This window comes from Mesocricetus auratus, unplaced genomic scaffold, assembly GCF_017639785.1.
Source record: "Mesocricetus auratus isolate SY011 unplaced genomic scaffold, BCM_Maur_2.0 Super-Scaffold_100023, whole genome shotgun sequence".
NCBI lineage: Eukaryota > Metazoa > Chordata > Mammalia > Rodentia > Cricetidae > Mesocricetus > Mesocricetus auratus.
Genome location: NW_024429204.1, coordinates 11,237,378 through 11,262,698, shown reverse-complemented (window position 1 = coordinate 11,262,698; position 25,321 = coordinate 11,237,378). Strand labels below are relative to the sequence as shown.

At 36.6% G+C, this 25,321-nt stretch overlaps 1 protein-coding gene across 5 annotated transcripts in view; it reads left to right on the top strand.

Moving 5' to 3' along the window:
• Nucleotides 1-25,321, top strand: part of Csmd3 (CUB and Sushi multiple domains 3) — a 1,035,998-nt gene that overhangs the window by 876,630 nt on the left and 134,047 nt on the right. For 3 of the 5 annotated variants that reach the window (XM_040730388.1, XM_040730387.1, XM_040730385.1), the window contains 3 exons: nucleotides 14,090-14,203; nucleotides 14,681-14,776; nucleotides 16,447-16,650. In XM_040730388.1, coding sequence (XP_040586322.1) covers nucleotides 14,090-14,203; nucleotides 14,681-14,776; nucleotides 16,447-16,650 — 414 coding nt within the window. The remainder of the gene's footprint in view (nucleotides 1-14,089; nucleotides 14,204-14,680; nucleotides 14,777-16,446; nucleotides 16,651-25,321) is intronic. The other 2 variants (XM_040730386.1, XM_040730389.1) reach the window with 1 other exon arrangement.

The following is a 25,321-nucleotide window of genomic DNA, read 5'->3' as shown; positions in this document are numbered from 1 at the left end:
GTGCTGGGAGCTGAACCCTGGTCCTCTGCAAGAGCAGCAAGTGCTGTTAACCACTGAGCCAGCTCTCCAGCTCTGTTTATTGTTTTATGCGGGTCTTATATCCACTCTCCTCTTGTTGAGCAAGTGTCTGTGAAAGGATGAGCATCCTTTTGGTGTATAGCTCTTGGGGTAGATCAATTCCCATCTTCCCAAAGAATTGCCACACTGATTTACATATTGGCAGTAAAAGTGTGAAGTTCACCAAGGCACGAGTATTCCCATCTGGAGTTGAGTTTCGTGCAGAATAAATATGGATCTATTTGCATTCTTCTACATGTAGACATGCAGTTTAAATAGCACCATTTGTTGAATATGCTATCTTTTTTTCCAGTGTGTATTTTTGACTTCTTTACTAAAAACAAATCAGGTGCCCACATGTGTGGAATTCAATTTGATTCCATTCATCAATGTGTCTGTTTTCATGGCAATACCATGCTACCAAGCTCTGATTATTAGAGCTTTGTAGCTTCATTTGAAATTGAGAATGGTAAGACCTTACACAGGTCTTTTATTATTTAGGATTGTTTAGCTATGTTAGATTTTTTGTGTTTTCACACAGAGTTGAGAATTGTCCTTTTAAGATCTGTGAAGAATTTCATTGGAATTTTTATGGATATTGCTTTGAATTTGTAGACTGATTATGGTCAGATGGCCATTTTACTATGTTAACCCTTCTGATCCATGAGCATAGGAGGTCTTTCCATATCCTGATATCTTTTTCAATTTCTACAGCAAATCACAGTTTTTATAATACAAGATTTTTTTCTTCCCATGTCTGTTTTGAATTATTCCAAGATATTTTATTTTATATGAGGCTATTGTGAAGGACTTTTATAAATTACAGTTATCTGAACTTACTTAGTTCATTTCCCTATTTCTGTTTTACAGTGTCTACTTGTATTCCAGTAGTAAAAATAAAATGGAAGAATAATTGTAACAGAATGAAATAGAATTTATTTAATTTTAGTCATCCTATGTATCTATTGCATTCTCTGTTTTCTAAACCTTAATGTGAATCATACACCAAGTTTGGGAGAATGAAATTTTCCATTTTATGCTTCTGTAATTATATTTTTACATGTTAAGATTTGTATTATTGGGTTTTATTCTATTAAGCATATTCAGATCTACAAAGTAAAGTGCATTTTAATTTTCCCGTCAATATTATTTGTTTACTTTGTGATTATTACTAACCGTAATTTCAATTTACGGAAGAGAAGTTTAAAACCAAATGTATACTCTGAGTGGCCATATATTTGGTATGCCAGTGATCACTTTAGTATGCAAATATAGGTAATGTAAGTTAAGAGGCCTTGGACAAGTTAAGTATCCAAATAAGTCTTCTTGATACTGGCTTGGTGGTCTCTGTTTCCTCATTCCAGGACAGGGGATTTATCTAAAAACAAAACAACAAAAAACTAACACCAGCAGCAAAAGTTGAATTCCATTGCATCTTTTTTAACTGAATCATATGGATTTTTGGCCATTTGATCTCTAAACTATAGCAATAATTTGTACAACAAATATGTGCCTATGACCATGCGAGGCCATAAGTGACTTTTAAGCATTTATTGAAGTCTTCGTATTGGGAGTGGAGAAATGGCTCTGTAACTTATTGGTGACCTGCCTTTGATTTCTACCACTCAGGCAGTGGGTGACAACCATCTGTCATTCCACTTTGAGGGGATCCGACTGCTTTTCTGATAAGGTACACAGATACTGTATATAGACAGAGGCAAAGCGTTAATATATATACAAATAAAATAAACATAAAAAGGCTTACTTCAATCACTTTTGCTGTCTATAGTAAGCAGAAATGAATTAACAAAGAGATGCCTTTGGCAACTCTTACAATCACATTTAAAAATTTTCTTTCTCTGCATGTGCTATTGACTCTGAACAGTTAACTATTCTTCTATATAGGCTGTTAGGAAGGTAAGCGATGCTATTTTTAGTTCTTTTTGCATTTTGATAAAAAAGATTAATTTTCAGCCCTTTTCCCTCTGAAGACAATCGAAAACAATTTTTCACACAGAATCTTTTCAAAGCAAAGTACATTACATAGTCTATGAATAAAATTTGCTCACATAACTCAAAAACCTTTTTAATGGAATATGAGGTATTTTCTTTGGAAGTACAGTTTGCTAGCCTGTCTAGAGTATTTAGAATGATCTACACTTCACAACTTGGGGCATGTCTAGACAACACAAGGCACTTAAAAGTCCCATTTCAAGGTAAGACGAGGGCTTTCAATTTGGCTGTAGAATAAATGACACAATCCTGATGAAAGTGAGACAGAATTACATATTAGTGGGATCATAGAAATAAATCGTTATTTAAATTAAGAAAGGTTTTATTCTCCGACTATGCACATTTCAATTTGTAAATGCAACACTTGAGTATAAGTACTTCTCTTTCTCCCTCTCCTCTCCTTCAGTGATTGATTTAGATATGCCATTGAGTAGAAGGCTGCAGAGATAATAAGATTAAGTTGTATTTTCTATGCAGGTGCCATAATTAAATTATTCATGTCTAGGGATTTTAACCTGCTTTCTTGTAGTGAAGTTCCAAATCTTACGGGGATTTGGAATCCTTCTACTCTAATTGGAGCTTAAAAATGCATCTTCCTACAGATTCACTGTTGCCAATCACTCAGCCTTTCTGTGCTTCCGTTACCTGATTTGGCTAACAAGGAAGTTAATTAGATGGTTGTAAAGTTTTTCATACAATTGAAGTGTCCTGCTATTTTCATCAGCTGCCGTGATTTCGAAGAAAATTGAAATGTGAATGTCTTAGGGTTATGTTTGCTGGGATGAGGCACCATGGAGAAAAGCAACTTGGGGAAGAAAGGGTTTATTTGGCTTACATAATAGTTCATTGTTGAAGAAGTCAGGGTAGGAACTCAGATCGGCAAGGAACATGGAAGCAGGCGCTGATACAGAGACCATGTCAGGGGTGCTGCTTAATGGCCTTGTTCCCATGAATTGCTCAGCTTGCTTTCTCGTAGAAACCAGGACTACCAACCCAGTGTGGTGCCACCCATAATGAACTTGGCCCTCCCCAATAGATGGCATTTTCTCAGTTGAGGTTCTCCTTTCCCTGATGGCCCTAGCTTATATACAGAAGACCAAAACCAGCTAGCACAACAAGTCTATCTATCTATCTACCTATCTATCTATCTATCTATCTATCTATCTATCTATCTATCTCTATATTCTTTTCTATGTGGACATATGCTTTATAATATCAACAATTCCCTGGTAAGTATTTTTATAACACCACTCATCCACTCATTAGATTTGTGTGGTTTGTTATGAACCTGGAGAAATCTGAATCAATGAGAATCCTCATTGCTAATTAATAGGATGATACATTTATAAAACTTCTCTCACTGTTAATGTGAGACCCAAGTTTGAAATTTGAATGTATTACTCCATTGAAAGCTTGACATATTTTAGTTTAAAGTATCTATTAATTTATTTTAAAAGACTTACAAATTCAAAATTTCCATTATGAGGTTTTGGGATATGAGACAGAGTCAGAATTCAAAGATTTGTCACTGATCAAGTAAGAGAAAATCAAGTCAATAATACGTGTGCATCAAATTAAAGGAAAAAGAAACAAGTTTATTTTATCCATATAACTTCTTCTTTTCAAGCATGTCTCTATATGAAAAACTGAAGTATGGCCATTGTGAATGAAGGTTACCGTATGTAGACTTTTAAGCAATTAGTGTAGAATTCTGTCATAGGAAAAGATAAGCAACTTACTTTAGGAGTAGACATTTGAATGACTATCTGGATGATTATCAGTTGCTTTTGACAGCAATCATACTGTGTAATGATTCTGCGAGAGTCAGTCATGGCAATAACAGTTGTGATGACACAGCCCCAAAAATAACCGTGCTGGGATATATTTACTTGAAGGACTCCTCTCAAGATAACATTACACATGTGGTCTTTTATACACGTAACAGTTTAAAATTGATTGTGCATGAGCTATAAAGGTGGCTGAGCAGTTGAGAATACTTGATGCTCTTGCAGAGGATGCAAATTCAGTTCTCAGCATCCATTTTAGGCAGCCTACAGCTCTCAGCCTACATCTCATAAGCTCCAGGGGATCTTATGACTTAAACACACACACGCGCGCACGCACACACACACACACACACACACACACACACACACACACACACACACGCACCTGCACATATGAACACACACACGTACATGCACACAAAAATACATGTCTTACAATGGTCTGATTTGGTCAAGCAAAACCAAATTATTATCAAAGAGAAGTTTTCAATGAAAATGAGACAATGAGTACAGTAGTAAAATTTAATATGTTCCTTCAGCATTGTGTATTATCTAGACCTGTCTCTATAGAATTCTGCTTTCACTTTCACAAGTATTTTTTTTTCTGAAATGAGACCAAGAAGTGATAATATTACATAACAAGGAAAGGCAAAAGGAAAATGACACATGCGCTGTGAAATAGTATACAGAACTAAATGATTTTATTTTACTGTCTTTTCTTATTTATTTTTGTTTATTTATTTATTGATTGATTGATCCGTGCATAAAAATGAAGGCGATAGGGGATGTGTAAGACCCTTCCTTAAGTGCCACAAGTTTGTAATGGTCATTCTAACTGCGTAGAAGTCCACAGAGATGTAGAATTTCTCACTTTCTTTCAGTAGCAAATCCTCACTTTAACTGGGCATTTCACATGAACTCTGGTTTCAGAATGGAAGTGTCAAATCATGATAGACTTACATCTATCTCTAATAAGAATAAAGATGCTTCAAGTTCTTTGGGTTCTGAACATCTATCAGCATGCAAGGCTAGAGCCCAAATGTAACGATTCCTAATGATGATTTTATTTTTTAAAGCAGAGATACTTTTGAAAATGTTGTCTTCTGGTGCCTCCCCCATCTGTTTTCCTAAATAGCCCTGAATTCTGCCAAATAAAGAGCCTTCTGGCCCTAGAACGGAGAAGTGGGAGGTGTAGGGTCCTTGGCCTGCTATGAAGGCGTGAGTTATGTGGAAAGCAGCTAGCAGTGCCAAGTGAAAAGATTCAGCCAATGAAAGTGTTGGAATCTAGCTTTAATGATGAACTCTGTGAAGGCCCTTGCACACAACGAGGAACCAGAGCTTATGTTATTGAGATGGACTTATTGGGACCAGGAACTATTTTTATATTCTAACCCTCTTACCTACAGAGGCATCCTCAAGACAGAGAAATCACTCCTCCTCGATTCTTAAAGTTAATTCTTAGCAAAGGTTAAGTGATGGTAACATTTGTCCAGTTGACTTAATTTGCTGTTCAGCGATGAATGCTGAAAAATTAACTTACGGAGAAAGATATGATGTTGATCTTCCTCTCAGTTACACCAATTTTTAGTACAAGAAGAGTAAGAAGCAACAAATAAAGCAAGATGTAAATATCTAATAGTACAGGAGGGTGAGGGTGAGGAATTCATGGGTGTTTAATTTGGTACTTTTTTGGTTGAGTTGTTGAAAATGGTAATAGTAAAATTATCCTAATAATTTAAGTTATCATCATTATGGTAATATTTTTTGACCTATATATGTATTCCCAACATGGAATTTGGCCAGCATGTTGTGGGAAAACATATGTAAAAAATTAAATTCATATGAATTATAAAGTAGTTAAAAGTGAAAATGTTGATACAAACTGGAACTTTTCAAACTTTTAACTTGTTTTTTTTAATTTTTAAAGGATATAATAAAATTGCATTTATTGAATTTTTACATTTGTTTTTCGTATTTAAACCCCAAATTAATTCTCAACTGTTAGGAGAAATGGTACAACCACAAATTGTTTGCAGTTCAATTGACATGCAATCTTAGAAGAATTAAAGAAAATTGAAGTACATTAGATGGGGATTTTAATGGCAATGGTTGTATGTTTAGAATATGTCAAGTAGAGTACTCTCAAATTTTGTTAGACAGCAATTGGTTATGGTACAAAAGTAAATCCAGCTCCAGAGAAACACAGAAGTTATCTGTGAATTTAAACATTAAATCTAGTTTGTAGATTCATTAATATGTCTCACAAGAAATTGCTAACAGGCAGATCATAGTACACCAATTATTGTTATGAATTCTTGGGAGGGGATGTCAGTTATAGGCTTGTTAATTGCTACTAGTCTAAATTTAAATTTTAAATAGTATTTTAAATGGAATCTTTCATTTCTTTATTGAAAATAGAAATCCTATTAAGATATTCTTCTTTATGTTCAATAATAAGCATGAATTTGAGCAACAAACCTGGCACTTTTAGAATTTTGCTATATCCAATATTTGGCCCTACTATCTACAGTGATGCCAAGCTTCACAGGATGTTGTAAATGACTCCAGATAATTAGTATCTGATATACATGACTCACCTTCATGACAGAGATGAATGACAGCAAGTCTATCATCACGAATTAATAGCTCCCATCTATTCTTGCATAATATGAGCAATGCATTTCTGGAATCTGATATGTAAGAACGTAACTTTCCAAAAAAATCAACGACTTTCTCTTTCTGTTATATCCATGAATGAAAACTTCTATTCAAACTTTGCCACTCTCTGATGTCATTTTAAACATAAAGAACACACTGATTTCATTTGTACCTGATTTCTAAAGGTCTTCCCTTTCTATGCTTTTGAGAAAAAGAAACTGAGATGGTTAAGGCCTCTTAATTGGCTTTAGAGTTGAAGCTTTTATTCAAATGCATTGTAATGGTTTTTAAATGAGAAAGCTTTTAGGATCTAGAGTTATCCATAGGAGCTCAAAAGGCAACTGAGCTATTTTCATGCTAAGCAATTCTGGAGCAAGAGAAGAGGGACTTTCATGAGGGTCACTGATGTAAAAAAAAGTCCCACGCATCCATGGCCCACTCAAACTAGTCTGACAAAATCTGTGTAGAATAACAGTCCGAAATAATCACCAGTGTAAGCGTATGAGGCAAATTTCATTTCAACCCAAGCAAATTTTTAATCGATTATGTCATCCACAGTCCCTCCCTCTCCTAATCAAGTGAGATTCTAACTATAGCTTAGATTTGCGTCTAAATCTCAATTCTGGAAGGGTGGTCATAGCTTGTGTTATCCTTTGTTTGTCAGTAAGTAAAGTTCATGCTGAGCAAACAAACAAGGTTGGCTTGGAAATGTTTAAACAGTGGCAAACCAGCTGAGGGAGTCATAAAGTCATCACTGTATACCTCAGAATTTAATGGCTATGTAGACTTTGTAAACAAAATAACAAATGTGTTGAAAATTAAGCAAAGACATATATATCTGGAATCCTTTCTATATGAATCTACTTGTTTTGTAAAATAGAATTTCAATGACTTACAACAAACCAAAAACCAAAAAGAACAGCAACAAGAAATGGAATGCCCTCTCCTCTTGTTTTTTTTTTTTTAACCAAAATAGGAGCATGAAAAATTACCATTTCCCTCTTCCACTTGAGAATATGAAATAAAAAATTAAATACAGAAGCACATTGACATTTTGAAGTTGGAATACAAATTAATGGTGGAAACAGCTAGAGAACTTATCTAATTCTATTATTCCTATCATTTGTCCTAAACACGCTTGTTTAGAAAACAAAGAATGAGCCAGGCACATTGGACATCAAAGTATTGATCAGAAGTTTCAGATTGAATTAGCAGCCGATGCCATTTGCCAGGATGAGGTTTTAGTAACGATAGACAAATATGCGATCTTATTTTCCTGACACTGTACAATTGTTCTGAATGTATCAGTCTATGTGATATACCCTTCAGATCTCTGAGGTATAGATTGTTTTACTAACACTGTCTTGCAAGGAAAGAAATTCTTTCCTCCCATTTGATTCATCCATATAGAGTCAATCTGGAGTTTGATTCCAGAACTCTCCACAAGCAATTTTTGTAGAATACCCAAGGCATTTCTGACCTTTGGACTTATTATCCCTACATGTGCTCATCTATAAGTACTGAGATCTTTCGATTTCTTCACCCTTTTTTCCCCTATGCTGCGGAGTTGAACCCAGGACCCCAGGCACACTCAGCAAGAGTTCTACCATTCAGCTCTACTATCAGCCTAGTTGCACAGATTCTATTTTTCACAGAGCAAAACATTGTCACTTTAGTGCCCTGTAAATAATATATCATAATTCATCTGCCTCGTAGACCCATTGGTTCCCAGAAAGGCTGCAATGCTGCACCTGCCCAGCAAATTATCAAAAATAGTTTAAACAAATCTAGACTTTCATTGTCTCAGGCATTTTATTCTTTTCCCCAGTAATTTTCCGTGAAAGTGGCTCGGTTGTTTCCCTTAATGATGCCTCAGCCAGATCACATGTTTCCTTTTCTCTTCTTTTTTCTTATTTTTTCCCTCCTCATAGTAATATGCCACTATGCATCTCAGAATTACTTCCTTCTGATGAGAAAAAGACAATAAGTAGTGGTGAAACCTTTCTCTATTTGCATAAATTCAGTTTTCATGTTTAACTCATTAACTAAGGTCTGATCACTGAAGAATAGTAATCATGTACATACTTACTTCATTAGCCTCGTTTAAGGCTAATTAATTTCTAAATCAGTGAGTCTCTCTACACATTGCTGGTTTTGTGGATGGCACAAAAATAGGATCTGAATTCAGGAAATATCTGCAGTGTTGACTAAAGTTATTTATTCCCTTAAAGAGCAGGGTCTGTTTAGATGGCAGAGTAGGTAAGGGCATTTGCTGCCAAGTCTGATGACCTTAACGTCATCCCTATCCCTGTGACCCACATGAAGGAACAGGAATAACAACAAGTCCTGCAAGTTGACTTATAACATCCACAAATGTGCTGTCACACACACAAACACACACACGCACACACACACGCACGCACGCACCATGTAAGAACAGAAATGCAAAATTATTTAAGATTATCAACATATCTGTACAAATCATTACAAGGGAATTTTGCAGTTGGGCAGAGAATTTAAGTTCAACCTTATATACATGGAACTATGGGAGCCAACAGGAAAGCAATAGAATGAGAATTGAAAGAAAACGTCTTAAATGGAAAATACGAGAAGCTATTAAATAGCCTCTCTAAACCAAATTAGAATTGTTGCTGAGGTAACTAAGATCAACAGACACTACTGAGGAGACAGTGGGGTTGAGATGGTGATTGGTATTGAGGGTAGGACAGGCTAAACCAACTTGGTAGATTTTTGTTGAGGCTGAACAACGCCAGGACAGACAGAAGTAAGATCAACCTCTCATTAGAGGATCCAGTAAATTCAATTAATTGAAGTTTGCCCATGGGTATGTTGTTTGCCAGAAATAATGGGATATCTTAGCAATAGTGCAATAGAATTGGATGAACAGGCAAGGTTAAAATTTTTATTTTTCCTTTTCTTTTGCTCAAGCAAATGCACATTCCCATGGACAGTAGACCTTTCTAGTATACTGCATCAAACTCCAGGTAGCTCAGTGACGTTTCATGATGATTCTTGCTCTGTCCTGAAATTCTGCATCTAGCTATGCTAATTTCTTTCTGTCAGTCTATTTATGCATCTGCATTTAAAATGATTTAATGAAACAGAATGGACAATGTCTCTGAAGTTCAATGAATCTGAGTAAGATGCTTCCTCATCTTGGATGATTTTCCCGACAAATGAAATGCTGCTTTAGTGACAAAGAAGAGTTGGTATGTCAGTTACATAGGATGCTTTCTCACAGCCTACACTTGCTGCTCACGGCAGAACACATTAACTGGAGCATAATCAAGTTACGGTGAGCATTCTACCAATAACATCTGGTCCCTATCCTTGTATTAAGTTGAAGTACTCTAACCACTATTTAAAGGGACTTTAAACAAACAAACAAAAAGCTTAAAGGACTAACACAGCATCATTCTGCAGGCGAAGATGTGTGTCCACATCTGCTGGTGTTGCTTGCTTTGTAATTAATTTGATCAGTGAGTCTATTACCATTTCTTATTCAGAACCAAGGCCTGCTGCAATTTCACCAAACAGATATAGTTAATGGGGCCTAAGGGCAGAGAGCCTGTCTGTTTTGGTGACCCTTTCAACTCTGGCATTTACCTCACTTCCTATATATCATAGGGTAAAATGAACTAAGTCTGAGCATATTCATGTTTGTTCTGCAATAAAATGTGTGGAAAATAAGAGCTTCAAAAGTAATTTTAAAAATTTGTTATCTTTGGGCACATTTTATATGTTTAATTTTCACCGTACAAAGATTTCTGTCATCCCCTTTTCTGGTTTGTTGTAATCCTTGTAACATTAGGAAAAACACATTTTTTAAGAAAAGAGTTGAAATGTTATCATCACAATCTGTTTTTTTTTTAAATGTAAGAAAATTCTATGAAACCATGTTTCTTTTAAGAAGTTGCTTGATGTTGGAGGCCTGTTTTTGCTCTGTGAGATGAAGTTCCTCCTATCTCTGGAGAGTGGAAAACAAGTTGGCTGCCAAGTTCTACCCACTTTATTTTGCCTTATAAAACATCTTAGAGTTTAAAAATTATCCCAGAATATAGAGACAAATTGGAGAGAAAACAGTGGTCCAGGGAGTAGGCTGAGGTATTAGTATAGCAATCAAGTTTGATAGATATGTTTTTAAAGAGGGAGTTTCTATATTTCTCAGAAATATAAAATACTAACTAGTAAAATTTTCATTGAACTCTCAAATAGTAAAGAGTACAGTCAAATGTTAAAGGTGGTTCAAAATGGAATTAATATAATGGAAATATAGATGATTGAGAAGTCAATTTAAATATGGGGAGGTAGATACATGGAGATAGAATGAGCTTAAATGGAGAAGAAAATCATATCTATTTACATGACAATAATGGTGTCATTATGCCTTAGCTAAGCACTGGTGACCCAGGTGTACAAGGCAAATTGCTTACCCAAAATGATATCCAGTAAGTGTAGAGTTCCATGTTAATGTATCAACTGGGTTTTCTCCAAATTCGTTTCAATCAAGGCCTGCCTTTGCTTATTCCAAAGGTTTTAGGCCAATGGTCCTAAGTGAATTGAGATATTTATGCATAAAATGAGACAGCAAACCTTGGGATAGGCATTTACATCTTAAATGGCCATCTTGTGGGTATATGGCGCAGTCATTAGAATAAAACACTGACAGTGGCTTCCAGTAGTGGTACTACATAAGACCTGACTGCAAGAACTCTGGATAAGCACTGGCTATTGATTAGTACTTGGGGATGCTTCCCTTCTATTGTGGACTCCCTTCTATTGGGGACTCCACCCTGTTTCAGTGGATTGCCACACCCATGCTCTCATGGGTGGCCTCAGTTAAATTCGACAGTCATGAACAGGAGCCAGGGGCCAACAGGGAGAAGAATGATATTGACAAAGGTGGGAGTAACCAGAACGAACGATACACATGGATGATATTGTCACATAATGTAATAAAACCATCTGGCTGAGCATAAGGGATTTGGTTCCAAGCTGTGGTATTAGTTTACTGCATAGGTATTCTGACAATGTATATGCAATCAGGTTTGGGCAAGAGTTAACGATTCTTGGTAGTACAAATGCTACATTAAGTACATCTTTTATCATGTTACCTCTGAAATAATGATTCAATATCTTCTTCAAGTAACTATATACACAGCAATTTTACTTTACATTTACAACTGTCTGCCTTAATGCAGATTAGTGTTTTATTAAGAAGTAAGTTTCAGGGCTGGAGAAATGGCTCAGAGGTTAAGAGCACTGACTGGTTCCCAACTGTCTATAATAAGATCTGATGCCCTTGTCTGGCCGGCAGGCATGCATACAGACAAAACTCAATACATAATAAATAAATAAATCTTTAAAAAAAAGAAATAGGTTGCTTATTTCCCCCATAATGCATCCCAGTGACGTTTATTCTCAACTATATGGTTTCATTCCTGAATTATAGAAAATTATAAGTACATGTTGCCACCGGTCCTCAGAAAAGCATTTTCAGTATCTGTCCTCACCCTGTGAGATGAATACTAAAATGCTAGTGACCAGATATCGTTGACACATATGCTCTCAGAGTCATTAATTTGTAGAATATATGGATACAAAATTGATCCATTGAGAAGGAAATTAAGATTGGTTTTCCCTAAGAGTAAACATGTAACTATATTTTGGTTGCCTTGAAGGCAGTGGTTGTCTTAGAAAGTGAGATTGGGTAGTAATGGAATAGTTGACTTATTCAGGGAGGAAGAGTTGAAGGGTATTGAACCTTAAATTTTCTAACTGGCTTTCAAAACTACATTATGTGTAAGGAGTATGTAAGGAGTATTGCTGAACAGTGTATTTGATACAGCAGTGTTCTCTTGATTGAAGTTTTGTTTTTGTTTTGGTCATTTTGTCAGGCAATGAGGGATATCCATGTGATATTAGAACATGATAAAGCCATATTTAAAAACAATCATACAGAACCCATTAGTAATACATAAACGGTATAACCATGTCTTATTTCTGGTTAGTTTTGAAACAGCTTGGGACACAATAGATCAAATTCAGTATCTTTTCACAGAATTCTGAACTCCAAAAATGTTACATGACTTATAAGTCTTTTCAACAGCATACCACATATATTTGATTTAGTAGGAACATAAATTTCTTCCATTTTTCCAGTAAATATTTTCAAGGGGATTGTTTATAAAATTAAGCACTTCAATAATCAAATGTTTTACAAAGTATTAACCGTTTATCTGCCAGTGTGGTGGATATTTTCTTCCTCGTTCTCTTCCTTCTCCCCTCCTCCTCTTGATCCTCCTTATCCTCTTCTTAATCATCTTCTTCTTCATTACAAAGAACTGGACTGGGATCACCAACTTATTTCTTCCATGCCGATAAATGAATGTAGCTAAGTTCACAGTACTCTGTAGATACCTGTTGTCATGGGCCAAGTTCAACAGTGCTATAGGTGTACGGGTTGTTTTTCAAAGCAATCCTCAAAGGATGTCCATAACTTTAATCTGACCTGTAGAATATGAACTTGAAACACTAAAATATATGTTTATTCATATCCATTCAATTACAGCTCAGCAAAAGTCAAATGATCCTAGATACACAAAATTAGGTTGTTTCTATATCACTACAATTAATGCATAATCTTTTAAGTCCATAATATTTTCAGTCAATGCAAATTTCTAAGAATTATTATTACTCACTTCTTTCTTACATTTTTCTTTTTGTAACATAATGAATTAACATCTGTTGTAGAACTCTTAGCTTGTGAATGTAGTTCGGGTAGATTCTGGGTATAAATTATAAGATGAACACAGATAAGCAGAATAGGAGTAAAAACAATAAACTTCATAGAGATCCTTTGTGAAGTACTTCATAACTCTTTTTCCCGTGAAAAAGTAATGTTTTGTGAAGATTTACAATATTTTAGTTGCTTGGCAATCTTAAATTATGTTAATTTCATTGGAAAATTCATAATAGACTTCTAAATGCTTAGAAGTCACTTTTACACAGAGCATAAATTAAACACGAGATCTGAAGGAGCTCTTACTGATATTTTTTCTAGCAAACCTATTGTTTAGAATGGAATGACATTTTGAGAACAATCTTTTTGAAATCCCCTGTACTGAAATCTTAGATATCTCACCTAAAAGAAGAGAAAAAAGTTAGAAGAATCACTGAATGAAATCAAACTGTGAGGCTAAAATCTAATAGTAATTATGGTCAATACAAACTTACAATGACCCTATAATTTCTGATCACATGACATGTGATACCCATTTTTTTAAAAAGATAGTCTTCTGAAAACCTTAGTGCCTTAAATCATGGTCATTATCTTTGTGACCTGAAATACATGTCAGGAACCAATTGGCACCCATCCTCATTTAAAGTTAGGAACTTCAAAAGACAAAACAAAACAAAACATGCAAATTACTACTATATTGTAATACTCTGTTCTCTGTCTCCTCCTTTTTCTATTTTTTTTTTTGTTTGTTTTCGTTTTTGTTTTTGGATGGTTGGTGATTGGTTTGCTTCTCCTGGTTCCTGTTGATCAGTGGTGTTTGGCCAGTTTGTATTTTTCCAGACATCCCTCCACGATGTTGTTGAGGTGTTTGATGGGCCAACTCAGCAGTCTCCTCTGTTATCTTCCCTCTCGGGATCCCATTCAGGTATCCTTTACTGGCACTGCCATTCCTCAGCTATTGGTTAAAGACTGACTTTGGTTAGCATTGTGGAGAGTGTTGAGATGTGTGTCATCCATGTTAGCAGCACTGTAAACTGAAGATTTGTTCATGAAGAATAAAACCACAAGCTTAATAGTAATTCATAAGCTTGAGAAGAGCTTACTTTCTAGGACTGTAATAAAATAAATAGAATACTTAATCACAATCTATGGTGTTTTATGTGGTATAAAATATTTAAGACTATTGAGCCATATGTACTAAAATGTAATTGAAGCTTTCTCGTAAAAAGATTGCAATTGAATCTGAACCCAAAGAAATTATGTTGCTAGCAGTAGGATATCTTAAAGTAATTTGATAGAACCTAGTTTGACATTTTCAAATGACAGTGTAAAATGATATAGTGTGTTAGGCTTACTTACTGGAGACTATTTATGATATCTGAGTATTTGTTTTGTTGAGTAGGAGAGTCCCTTCCACTGAGTTCAGGTAATCACATCACAATTCGATTCACCTCAGTTGGACCCATAACAGCTAAGGGATTTCACTTTGTTTATCAAGGTAAGTGACACTGTAGTCTAGAAACACACTAAGGAATGATATCAATTTCCATTCTGTGCTCAGTTGTTGTCCAGTGCTATCCTCATAACTGTACAGGAAAAAGGAAAATTGCTTAAAGTAGTTGTACACTGACCCCTACCCCGTGAACACTTTCCTGGAACATTGTTACGTTGATCAGATTTTAAAAAGAATACATTGTTCCCTCACCTTTCTCTATTCAAATGCCTGATTTTCCCTCCTTCCCAACATTTCGTTTTCAAAACATCTTTGTTATCTTCATTATAGTAGTCTCTTCTCATTTTTTTTTCTGATAGCCTTACCCTCTAAATTAAACACATGTACTTTTGTTGTAATTTAGTTAAGGTAAATGTTGCTCCATGTGAAAAAAAAAATATACTATACTATCTTATCCTCTCAGTAAAATTTAACTTTCTGCATAGATACTAAGAAATTTACACATTGTTAATTTTCCATGCTTTTTCTTGACTTTTATGGACAACCTTTTATAGTATTATTAAACTAAATCAAGAATTATTTGAGCCGGGTGTTGGTGGCACATACCTTTAATCCCAGCACTTGGGAGGCAGAGGCAGGTGGATCTCTGTGAGTTCCAGTCCAGCCTGGTCTACCGAGTGAGTTCCAATACAGAGAAACCCTGTCCAACAACAACAACAAAAAAAAAACAAACAAAAACAGAATTATTTGAAATATTTAAATCAGTTGTATATGATCATGTAATAGTTCTTCTCAAAATTACTTTTTACCCTCTTATTGAGAAATATATAAACATTTGTAATTTTGTATTCTTATTAAACTCTGTCATGTCACTTTGTTTTTCAGTTGGCTATAACATACACTCTTTTATTATAGTATTTTCCCCTGTACACATTGTGGTACTATGTATCTTTAAAGGCACTGAGAAAATTTAGTTGCATTTCCTCAAGTCATACTAGAGGGCTTAATCTATTGGAATTCACCATATCATTCTTTTGGACTGTTGTCAATCTCTTTAATCACATTTGTATGTGTTTTAAAAAGAAAAAACATCCTGTTATCATTCTACTTTATTAAATCAAAAAAGGCACAATTGATGGACATACAAATTATGAACTCCATCTCAAATTTTATTATGTAAAAGAAATATTGTTGTTAATCTGTCTGACTTACATTCTGCTTAACCTGACTGTAATTACTGTCTTCATTGGTAACAAACATACTTTGAAAATTAAGTTTGTGAACATGTTTGCAATACCTAACTAATATTGCTATGAGTCAGTACATGAAACAACTGGAAAATATTTCATGTATCCTAAATTATTTTTTGTATTTGGGACCTGAAATTTAAAAATTATACATCCATTTTTGATCCTGTAAATTGCAATATCTAAATAAAATTGCTTTGTTGCCTTGATAAAAATTTGGTAAATCAGAAGAGAGTCACATAATTGATCTTATTTACAGGATCAAAGGTAAAATTTTTCAAAGAAAATGTCTTGAATGGTAATGTTCTCTTTAAATTGCCTTTTATTTTCATCGAACTTAAATCTAGACAGTGTTCAAACGAATAATTCGAATTACGAAAAGTGTGTGAGCCTTTTTTTAGGTAGTTGCATTTTGAAGTCTTTGTGTGTCTGATACATATGAAATTAAACCAACTTATTTCTGTGCAGCTGTTCCTAGAACAAGCTCTACACAGTGCAGCTCTGTGCCTGAGCCAAGGTTTGGAAGAAGGATTGGCAATGACTTTGCGGTTGGCTCACTGGTCCTTTTTGAATGTAACCCAGGATACATCCTCCATGGCTCCAGAGCCATTAGGTGTGAGACAGTGCCCAATTCCTTGGCCCAGTGGAATGATTCCTTACCTACTTGCATTGGTGAGTGTATATGTTTGTGAAGTCTGTGACTGTGCGTAAAGGACTGTGCCCATTTTCAATCAGAGAAGTCCCTTCTCCAATGTGTAATCAAAAAATGTCTCTTCCAAGTTCTCTACATTGTCTCTATGATCTCATCTTTTCCTTTTCTGAAAAACTTTTCACTTTGACATAATGCCTGTTGGGGAAGTCCTGTGCATTTGTCAATAAAGTACTGTCTGGCCAATAGGGAATCTAGATAGGAGGGACTAGGAGTCCAGGAGGACTCTGGGAAGGAGAAACACGAGGGAGTCGAGATGTAACGCCATTGGGGTAGGAAGCCCGGAAACCTCTCCGGTAAGAGACATACTTAGATTAACAAATATGGGGTAATTACTTAAGTCAGAGCTAGCCAGTAAGAAACAAGCAAAGGCCAACAGCTTCATAATTAATACAGCGTCTTGTGTGTTTATTTGGGGACTACAATGAGGCAGAGCCCAGGCGGCTGGCGGGGGATAAACCAAAGCGGCTAGCAAGGAAAAGCTTCTCTTAACAAATGCCCACTATGACTGCCATTGTTTCTTGTACTTTAGGGGTCTTATCCAAAATATCTCAGCCTATCCTATCATCCTTAATTTTTTCTTTTATCAGTTCTATCAATCTTTATTCTAATACTTCCCTCCCCCTCTCTATTTGTGTGTATGTTTCAATTTTTATCAGCAGTGTTTTGAGTTTTCATTTTAAAGATCTTGTAATATTTAGGTAAAATTTATCCCTTGCTAGTGACATGGTATTCTTTTCTTTAATTCTAGATGGTTATTGATTTATAGTAAATGAATGCCATTAATTTTTGTACATCAATTTTGTGTCTTGAAACTTTGATAAATTCATTTATTAGTTTTAGTAGTCAATTGGTATTTTTTAAATATAAGGTCATAGCATTGGCTATCACAATTTGATTTCCTCTTTTCCAGTTAAATTGTCTTTTTTTTTCTTGTTTGTTTTGTTTTGTAGTTTCTTTTTCTTTCCATATTGTTTTTGTGTCTATGACTTGTGATAACCAGAATAAACATGGCAAAAATTGTAAGATTTTCTTTTTAGAAATTGAAAGAGCAAGAGAGAAAGAGTGGTCTGCTGTGGCAAAGACCTTTTAAAGGGTCAACTTGTCTCATTGGGCTATTAGTGATAACGTAGCTACTAGTGCTGAGTTGATGAAGGATACTCTGGGAATACCTAGTTTCTAACATTATATAGTCCTGGTATGAAGTATCTAAACACATATTAAATCTTCAAACAATCTATGGGTTGCTACTGTTATATCTCCCTGATGAAAAAAGCAAAGTCATTAACTACCTGTAGTCACCATGGTGTATGACACAGCTCTTGAACATTCTCCTCCATTAAGACTACAGTTTATGTCTTTTAACATTATATTAACAACAATCATTATGACATTATTTAGAATTACAGTGAAATTTATTTTCATCAGTTGCTTCATGCAAACATTAATAGTTCTGTAAGAGCAGGGGGTTGTTTTGTATCAAAAACATAAAAATGCAAATCAAGTTATTAAAGCAATTATAGTTTTCTTTTAAAGTAGGTACAAAACAATATTTTTCACCCAGTTATTAACCTTTGTGAATGATATTAATATTCTTTAAAGATTCATTTATTTATTTAATGTATGAGTGCTCTATCGGCATGTACACCTTTACACCTAAAGAAAGCGTCGGATCCCATTATAGATGGCCTGAGCCACCATGTGGTTGCTGGACCCCTGGAAGAGCAGCCAGTGCTCTTAACTGCTGAGCCCTTTTCCTATAAAGAGACTCCAGACAGATATCACTTCCTGCCATGAAGTAAAAGCAGAGTAAGAAAATGGTTTGTCTGAACCAGCAAATAGGTTCCCCACAGTCATTGAATAGACCAGTATGTGGATTGTTGGTATTCCCATTTCTCAGACTATGAGAAATATATGCCTGTTGTTTATTACATATACAATCTATGGTGCTTTGTTTTAGCAGCACAAATGAACTACATCAAAGAGTCAACAAAAGTAATTGTGTGCTGCTTGAAAACTCTAAAGAAGAAGGGGATTATGGGTCAAACTTCCTTTCTAGGACTGTAATAAAATAAATACAATACTTAACCACAATCTGTGGTGTTTCATGTGATTTAAAATATTTAAGACTATTGAGCCATATGTACTAAAGCGGTTGAGATACATGTTTCATGGAGCTGCACTTCTGTAAAACACTATAGGAGAATTAATCCTTAGAGAATAATCAAGTGGTCATGAAGAGATTATTGGTCTAGACACAGCAAAGCAGATGTTGATGTTTCAGATAGAAATAAGGAACATATTGTTGAACAACGGAGGGAAGACTCTCCTTCTTATAAAGTTATGAATACATTTCCCAGGTGTACTCATATTATTTTGTAAAAAGTAGAACTTGGAAATGATGAAATTGAATTGGGTGTTTGGCAGAGGTCATATCTAAGGCATTGTAGGTATAACTGAGATTGTTTGTATCAAGTGCTTTTGTCAAAGTGTGTCACTCAAAACCATTTAATGCCAGAATGTGGTCCAGTTGCGGTGCCATGCCCCTGTAGTCCAAGGTACCCAGGAAACAGAGACATGAAGTTGAGCCCAGCATGGGAAGCACACAAGACTCTGTTTCAGAAAACTTAAGAAGCAAACAAATATATACACTCATGAATAAAATGTGAAACTCAACTTAAAATTTAGAAAATAATATGCCTGTAAATTGGAAATGAGAACAATATATCCACCTGATGACTTTAAGAATAGGCAAAGGGTGCTTGATAAGATTTCTGTTTTAACAGAAGCTAGAAGGAGGTAGTTGACAGGATAATGGGGAGATTAGCCAGATACAATGACAAAAACCGAAGACCAGTTATCAAGACAATGGAAGAATTAACCAGCATTTATTTCAGATATCATCAAGGGCTATTCTCTGTCTCACCCTTCCAGACTTTAAGGTGCAGGAGTTGGCAGATGTCAAGGTGGGGTGGGGAACTCTCTGATGCCTGCTGTCATTACATTGCCAGGATCTGCTCTCTGTGTCACAGAGATCTTGAGGCACTCAGATAAGGTCTCAGTCACTTGTAATGTACCTGCTAATCCACAGCAAGATAATGGTCCTCTCATTGCTTCCACCTAGAAATAAAGGAAGCCAATCCACAGCAAGATAATGGTGCTCTAATTGCCTGCACATAGAAATCAAAGATTCTCGGAAGAGCAAACAATAGCCAAAAGTAGATGCCTACCCAGAACCCCTCGAATGGACAAATGCCCACTGTACCAGTGGATCTATGCCTGTTACTCCACACAAGAGATTCACGGGGCTTGACTCTTTTGCCAGAAGGAACGGCAGTCATGTAACTTCCAAGCTATGACGTGAGCTATGCCAGGATAAACAACAAAAACTGTTGTTAGGTGTTCAGGCTAGGCGATAGTGTTACTCCACCTAGAACAGAGGCCTGAGCCCAACCACACAACACACCATTGTTTCAGTGGCCAGTCAAAACAATGGATGGTGGTGAAGGCAGGAGCATATTTTTTTAGCCACACAACACTGTCAGTAGAACAGAGAAGTGCCTGTTTTCAATTCACGAGTGAGAGTCACTGTTATGGTAATAGAGGAAAGGTGAAGGGGAAAGTTAGGCATTGCAAAGGGCTTAGAAAATCATTTCACTGATCATTACCTCAGCACCAGCCAAGTAGGGCCTTGTCATCATTAAGAACTTTGCTCCTGTGTACAAGGTGAGTTCAGACTCTTGTAATATGATGTGTACCGTGCAGTTCTGTTGTTAATGGAATCTGATTGTAGAGCACACTAACTCAGAAACTCCTGTATAGAAAGCAAAAACAACTAAAGTTCATAATGAGCAATTGAATACAAATGATTGCATCTAATTTGTTAAATAAAAACCTTGATGTATGAAAATTTCTATTATGAAAGTTAGTGGAGAACTCTCTTAAGTGCATACCTAAGTATTTAACTTTTGTGTTTAGTTTGAGCTCTAGTTATTTATGGAGTTATTGTCATCATAAAGCCTTGCTCCATCTGTTTCCACTCATTAGCATGCGCTACTCTAAGACGCTTTCCTGTCTGACAGCATTGTTTCTCTCAAGTCTCACACTGAAACTTTCCGACTGTCCTTCCTAAAACCACTGGGGGCCACTGATCTTCCATCCATTCTCCATACTTTGGTCCATGGGAACATCCACTGTATTCTGCATTTATAGCTTTTTGTTTGTTAAAATTTTCTTAATTGACTAGAATCCATCTCATTTTCCCTGCTATTACACTATTTTATTCTCAACCAAGAGGACCTTGCTGACACATAATAGCTGGGCAGTGTGCATTTGTACAATGGTAGGATTTCAGCAAACACCTGTAATAATTTCTTGAATGCATGTAGACACATAATGACTTCCCACAGGGTTCATACAGTCAAATTTCATTATTACTCAACACAGCCATATTCTTTTTTTTAAGTCTTTTCTTTTCTTTTTTATTTTTTTACTTTAAAACAATCTTTTCTCATTTTACATACCAATTCCACTTTCCACTACCTCCCTTCCTCCTGCTCTCACCTCTCTCCCCCCACTCCATCCCCCATGCACTCCACAACTGTAGGGACACCAGAACTTGAGCAGAGACCCACTTCCCCTTCTGCCTGGGAGTAGGCAGCTGTAAGACAATGTTTTACTAAAAACATTTTTACTAAAAACAATACAATGCCCAGGGCAATAAGGTCCTGGAAAAGGCCTGCCCACGGAAACCGCCCTGACCTCGACCTTGTCCAAAGACTAACCGCACCTTCAGACCCACCCACATCCACCTCTGGGGTCAGGGCAGAACCAGCCAGGGGAGAGGAGAGAGCAGAAGCTTCTCTGGTGGGAGCCTTTCTTAGGAAGTTTTCTTGAACCTTTTTGGGGCATGCTTAAAGTCTGGTGTCCCCACACACAACAAGAGTCAGTTTCCCCACATGGAGTCAGCAAAGTCTGACACATCAATTTGAGGCAGGACCAAGGCCCTCCCTCTGTATCTAGGCTGAGAAAGGTATTCACCCAAAGAGAATGGTCTCCAACATACCAGTTCAAACATTAGGGATAAAACCTGGTCCCACTGCCAGTGGCCTCACAGACTGCCCAAGCCACACAACTGTTACCCACATTCAGAGGGCCTAGGTTGATCCTATACAGGTTCCCCAGCTGTCAGTCTAGAGTCAGTGAGCTCCCATTTGCTCAAGTCAACTGTCTCTATGGGTATCTCCCAAATGGTTTTTTGCTCATATTATCGCTCCTCTGTCTCTTTGACTGGACTCTGGGAGCCTGGCCCAGTGCTTAGCTGTGGATCTCCGCATCTGTTTCCATCAGTTACAAAGCCATATCTTGATCATTCTGAACCTTACTCAAGCACATCCCAAGTTTTCAATGACTAACATCTGTCAAAAGTTGCACGGATGAAACGCACCAAAATGAATTCAAATGAAACGCTTGGAAAAATGCAAGCAGCCCACCTACATACAAGTGGACGCTTGTATGAAGCTGAAGTCCAAATGAATTACAACTTTGATAAAAATTTGAAGTTACAAAGAAGGTAAAAATGAATAATCAAATTTAGGCTGGACGCTGAGCTTTTCTTCCTCAAATCTGACCCAGGTACACTTCAGAGTGCTTAAGAGTTTTCAAGTCTTAAGCCTAAGGCCATCCTGCTCTGAGACCTGATGTTTCAAATAACCCCCTGCAGCCACTAATAGCTTTGACAATGGGCGGCTTTAGGCAAAGGGACTTCTGTCACTGGGAGGTCTCTGTTGAACAAGGCCTGAAGTTACCACCTACACCCCTCAGGGGAAAAGTCCTTAATTAGCTTCTTATCCCATCCCTATTATCCGCTGTGTTCTTCCAGAGCCTTCCAGAACCTAATCACATTCACTAGATGTGTCTCTGTGGCAATAGCATCACCTATATAATTCATCTCTTTTTTTTTTAGAGTGGGAAAATGTTGAAGGTGTGTGTGTGTGTGTGTGTGTGTGTGCATTTTTAAAAATGATCTCAACACTGATTTCTTGATTGGCTCATTTGTTCGTCTTAACATGCAGTCAAGAAAGATGTATCCAATATAGTCTTAAGTAGCAATTACCAGTATTTATATGAAGTCTAATTTTTAATTTTGAAATCAGCATTAGAGGGTAGACAAATTATTTATTATTCTTCTATTGGTAAGATCCCTGTTTTATCCTGAGAGAGGCACATCCAAACATGGGAAGGTACATAGGTGTCTGGAACACGATGTACAGAGATAGTTATGACAGAGAGGGGACAAAGATAGGGATCCTTAAAGGCCATCGAGAGTGCAAATTAAACAGTGTGGGGATGTGAAAGATCTTAATATGTTCCTGAAAAAATCACTTGTAGCGAACGATCAAGAGTAGAAGTCATAAGACTGCACAGAAATCTATCATAGTAGTGAAGGAAAAAGAAAAGGCAATTTACAGAGGGAGGTCAGAGTTGTGGAAATGAGATTTGCTAAGAGCCAGCCAGGTGTTAGTATTTAGACATTTGTACTGGCCTCCCCTTGGGGTTCTAACAGGATAAGCCCTCAGCTGCAGCCACGAAGAGCACCATCTGTGCCTATGCACTATGTTCCCTTTTACAAGGGCCCTGTCTACCTCCCATCCTTCTCTCATTCTTCTTTTTCTCCCCCCTCTCTCCCACCCTTCCCCTCTCCTCTCTACTCCTGTCCCCAGTGGCTGGTCTCCCCCACTTCCCTTTTTTATGATCCATTTCCCCTAAAAACCCTCTGCTTAAATGGCGTCTTTCTTCTGTCACTTTTCTTAAATTACAACATCAGGATGCACTTTATTTATTGTGTATGTGTGTGTTTGTGTGTGCGCCCATGCATATGTATGGGAGTAGAAGTTCACACACACAGACACACACCTGTGTGGAGGTTGAGAGGATGTCTGTAGGGGTCTCTTCTCGACTTGAACCTTCTTGAAGCAGTATCTCTTCTGTTCCTGTCACTGCTCTGCACACTTCAGTCCCATGAGCCTCAGCCCCGTTTTCCTGCGTCTGCCCCACGCCCTGGTGGTGGGATGCGGGAACTGCACACGTAGGCTGGTTCTTCTGAGCTGTTTCAGCTTGGGTTCAGGCCATCAGGCTTTCACTGAGGTCCTCAGCCCTTTCTGGTTGAGACATGCCTCTAGGCCAAACACATACTTTGTAAAGGAGAATTAACAGCATTTGGGAGACTGAATGTGGATAGAAATAGAAAATGTGATAGCAAGAAGGAGAAACCAAGAACCTTAGTTTTATGACACAAGAATAGCGGGGAGTGGTGGTAACATCCACTGAGATGAAGGAGAGAATGGTTTAAATGGTATTGTTTGGACATAGGAATTTTGAGATTCACAATGGATAACATTCATATTAGAGCTATTGGAGGAGGAGTGTAGGGTCTGTGATAAACACTTGGTATTTGCAAAAGATAGGGAAGTAAATGTAGTCACTGACAGATGGTGATTAATTAGAGAGAAATAGGCTAATGAAATGGAGTGTATTTATATGTTTTCTTTTTTCCCATGCAGAAGTAACATGTCATTTTATAACTTTAGAAAGATCATTTTGACAGAAACTTGGAAGTATGTATTATATATAAATTATACAGTGAAGTCTTAGTTATGATTAATGTAATATGTCAGGCAAAGAAAATGAGAATTTGGCTGTGTAGTATAAAGATGTAAGAGAAGAAATGTAGTGTTTTAATTCATCCAAGGACACGAAAGGACTTTGTGAGCCATTATCCTCCTTCTTTCCTTTTTATCTATCATCCATCTATCTGTCTGTCTGTCTATCTATCTGTCTATCATCTGTCATCTATCTATAATTTGATTTTGGAGCAAATATTTTATGACTCCTTTTCCAGTCCTTCCAGGATATTTTTGAGCCCTACATAAAAGTTGTTGATATTGTTAAAGCTACAAAATACTTCCTGACCAATTTAATTGAATTTTCCTTTAACCCTGGCATTTTAGTATAAGAAAACTACAGATGAAGTCTCCACATAAATGCAGTAGTTAAGAATGCTTGCTGCTCTAGCAGGACACACTTACAAACACCTGTGACTTCAGGTCCAAGGGATCTGGCACCATCTTCTGGAATCTGAGGGCATCTATACACACGTGTATACTCTCACCGACACAGATCTAAATGAATAAATGAACAAATCTAATACATTCTAAAAGAGCTTGGAACCTCAACTGACCTCAGTGTAGGTTTAAAGGGAAGAATGTAGAGCATATTGGTTCTCTGTTGTAGGAGTTAGACTGATAACCACATGAAGCATCTTCCTCCAGTGAGGAACATGGACTTTGGATCCAAACCTCTGAATGCAAACCCCCCAGGTTCATCCGTTACTGTGAGATCTTTTTAACTTCTTAATGACTCTGTTTCCTCAGTTACAGGATGAAAAAGAAACATTTATAGCTAGCTTGGACATTCGGAGACTTGAATGCATTTAAACACAGTAGTGATTAGAAGTCCTGTGATATGGAGTAGACTAAAGGAATGTTTTCATATAATTATCACAAGAATCAATATTTGTTTTCAAGAGATCCCATTATTCCTCAAAGAATAATAAAAGAGGTGCCAAATAGCTTC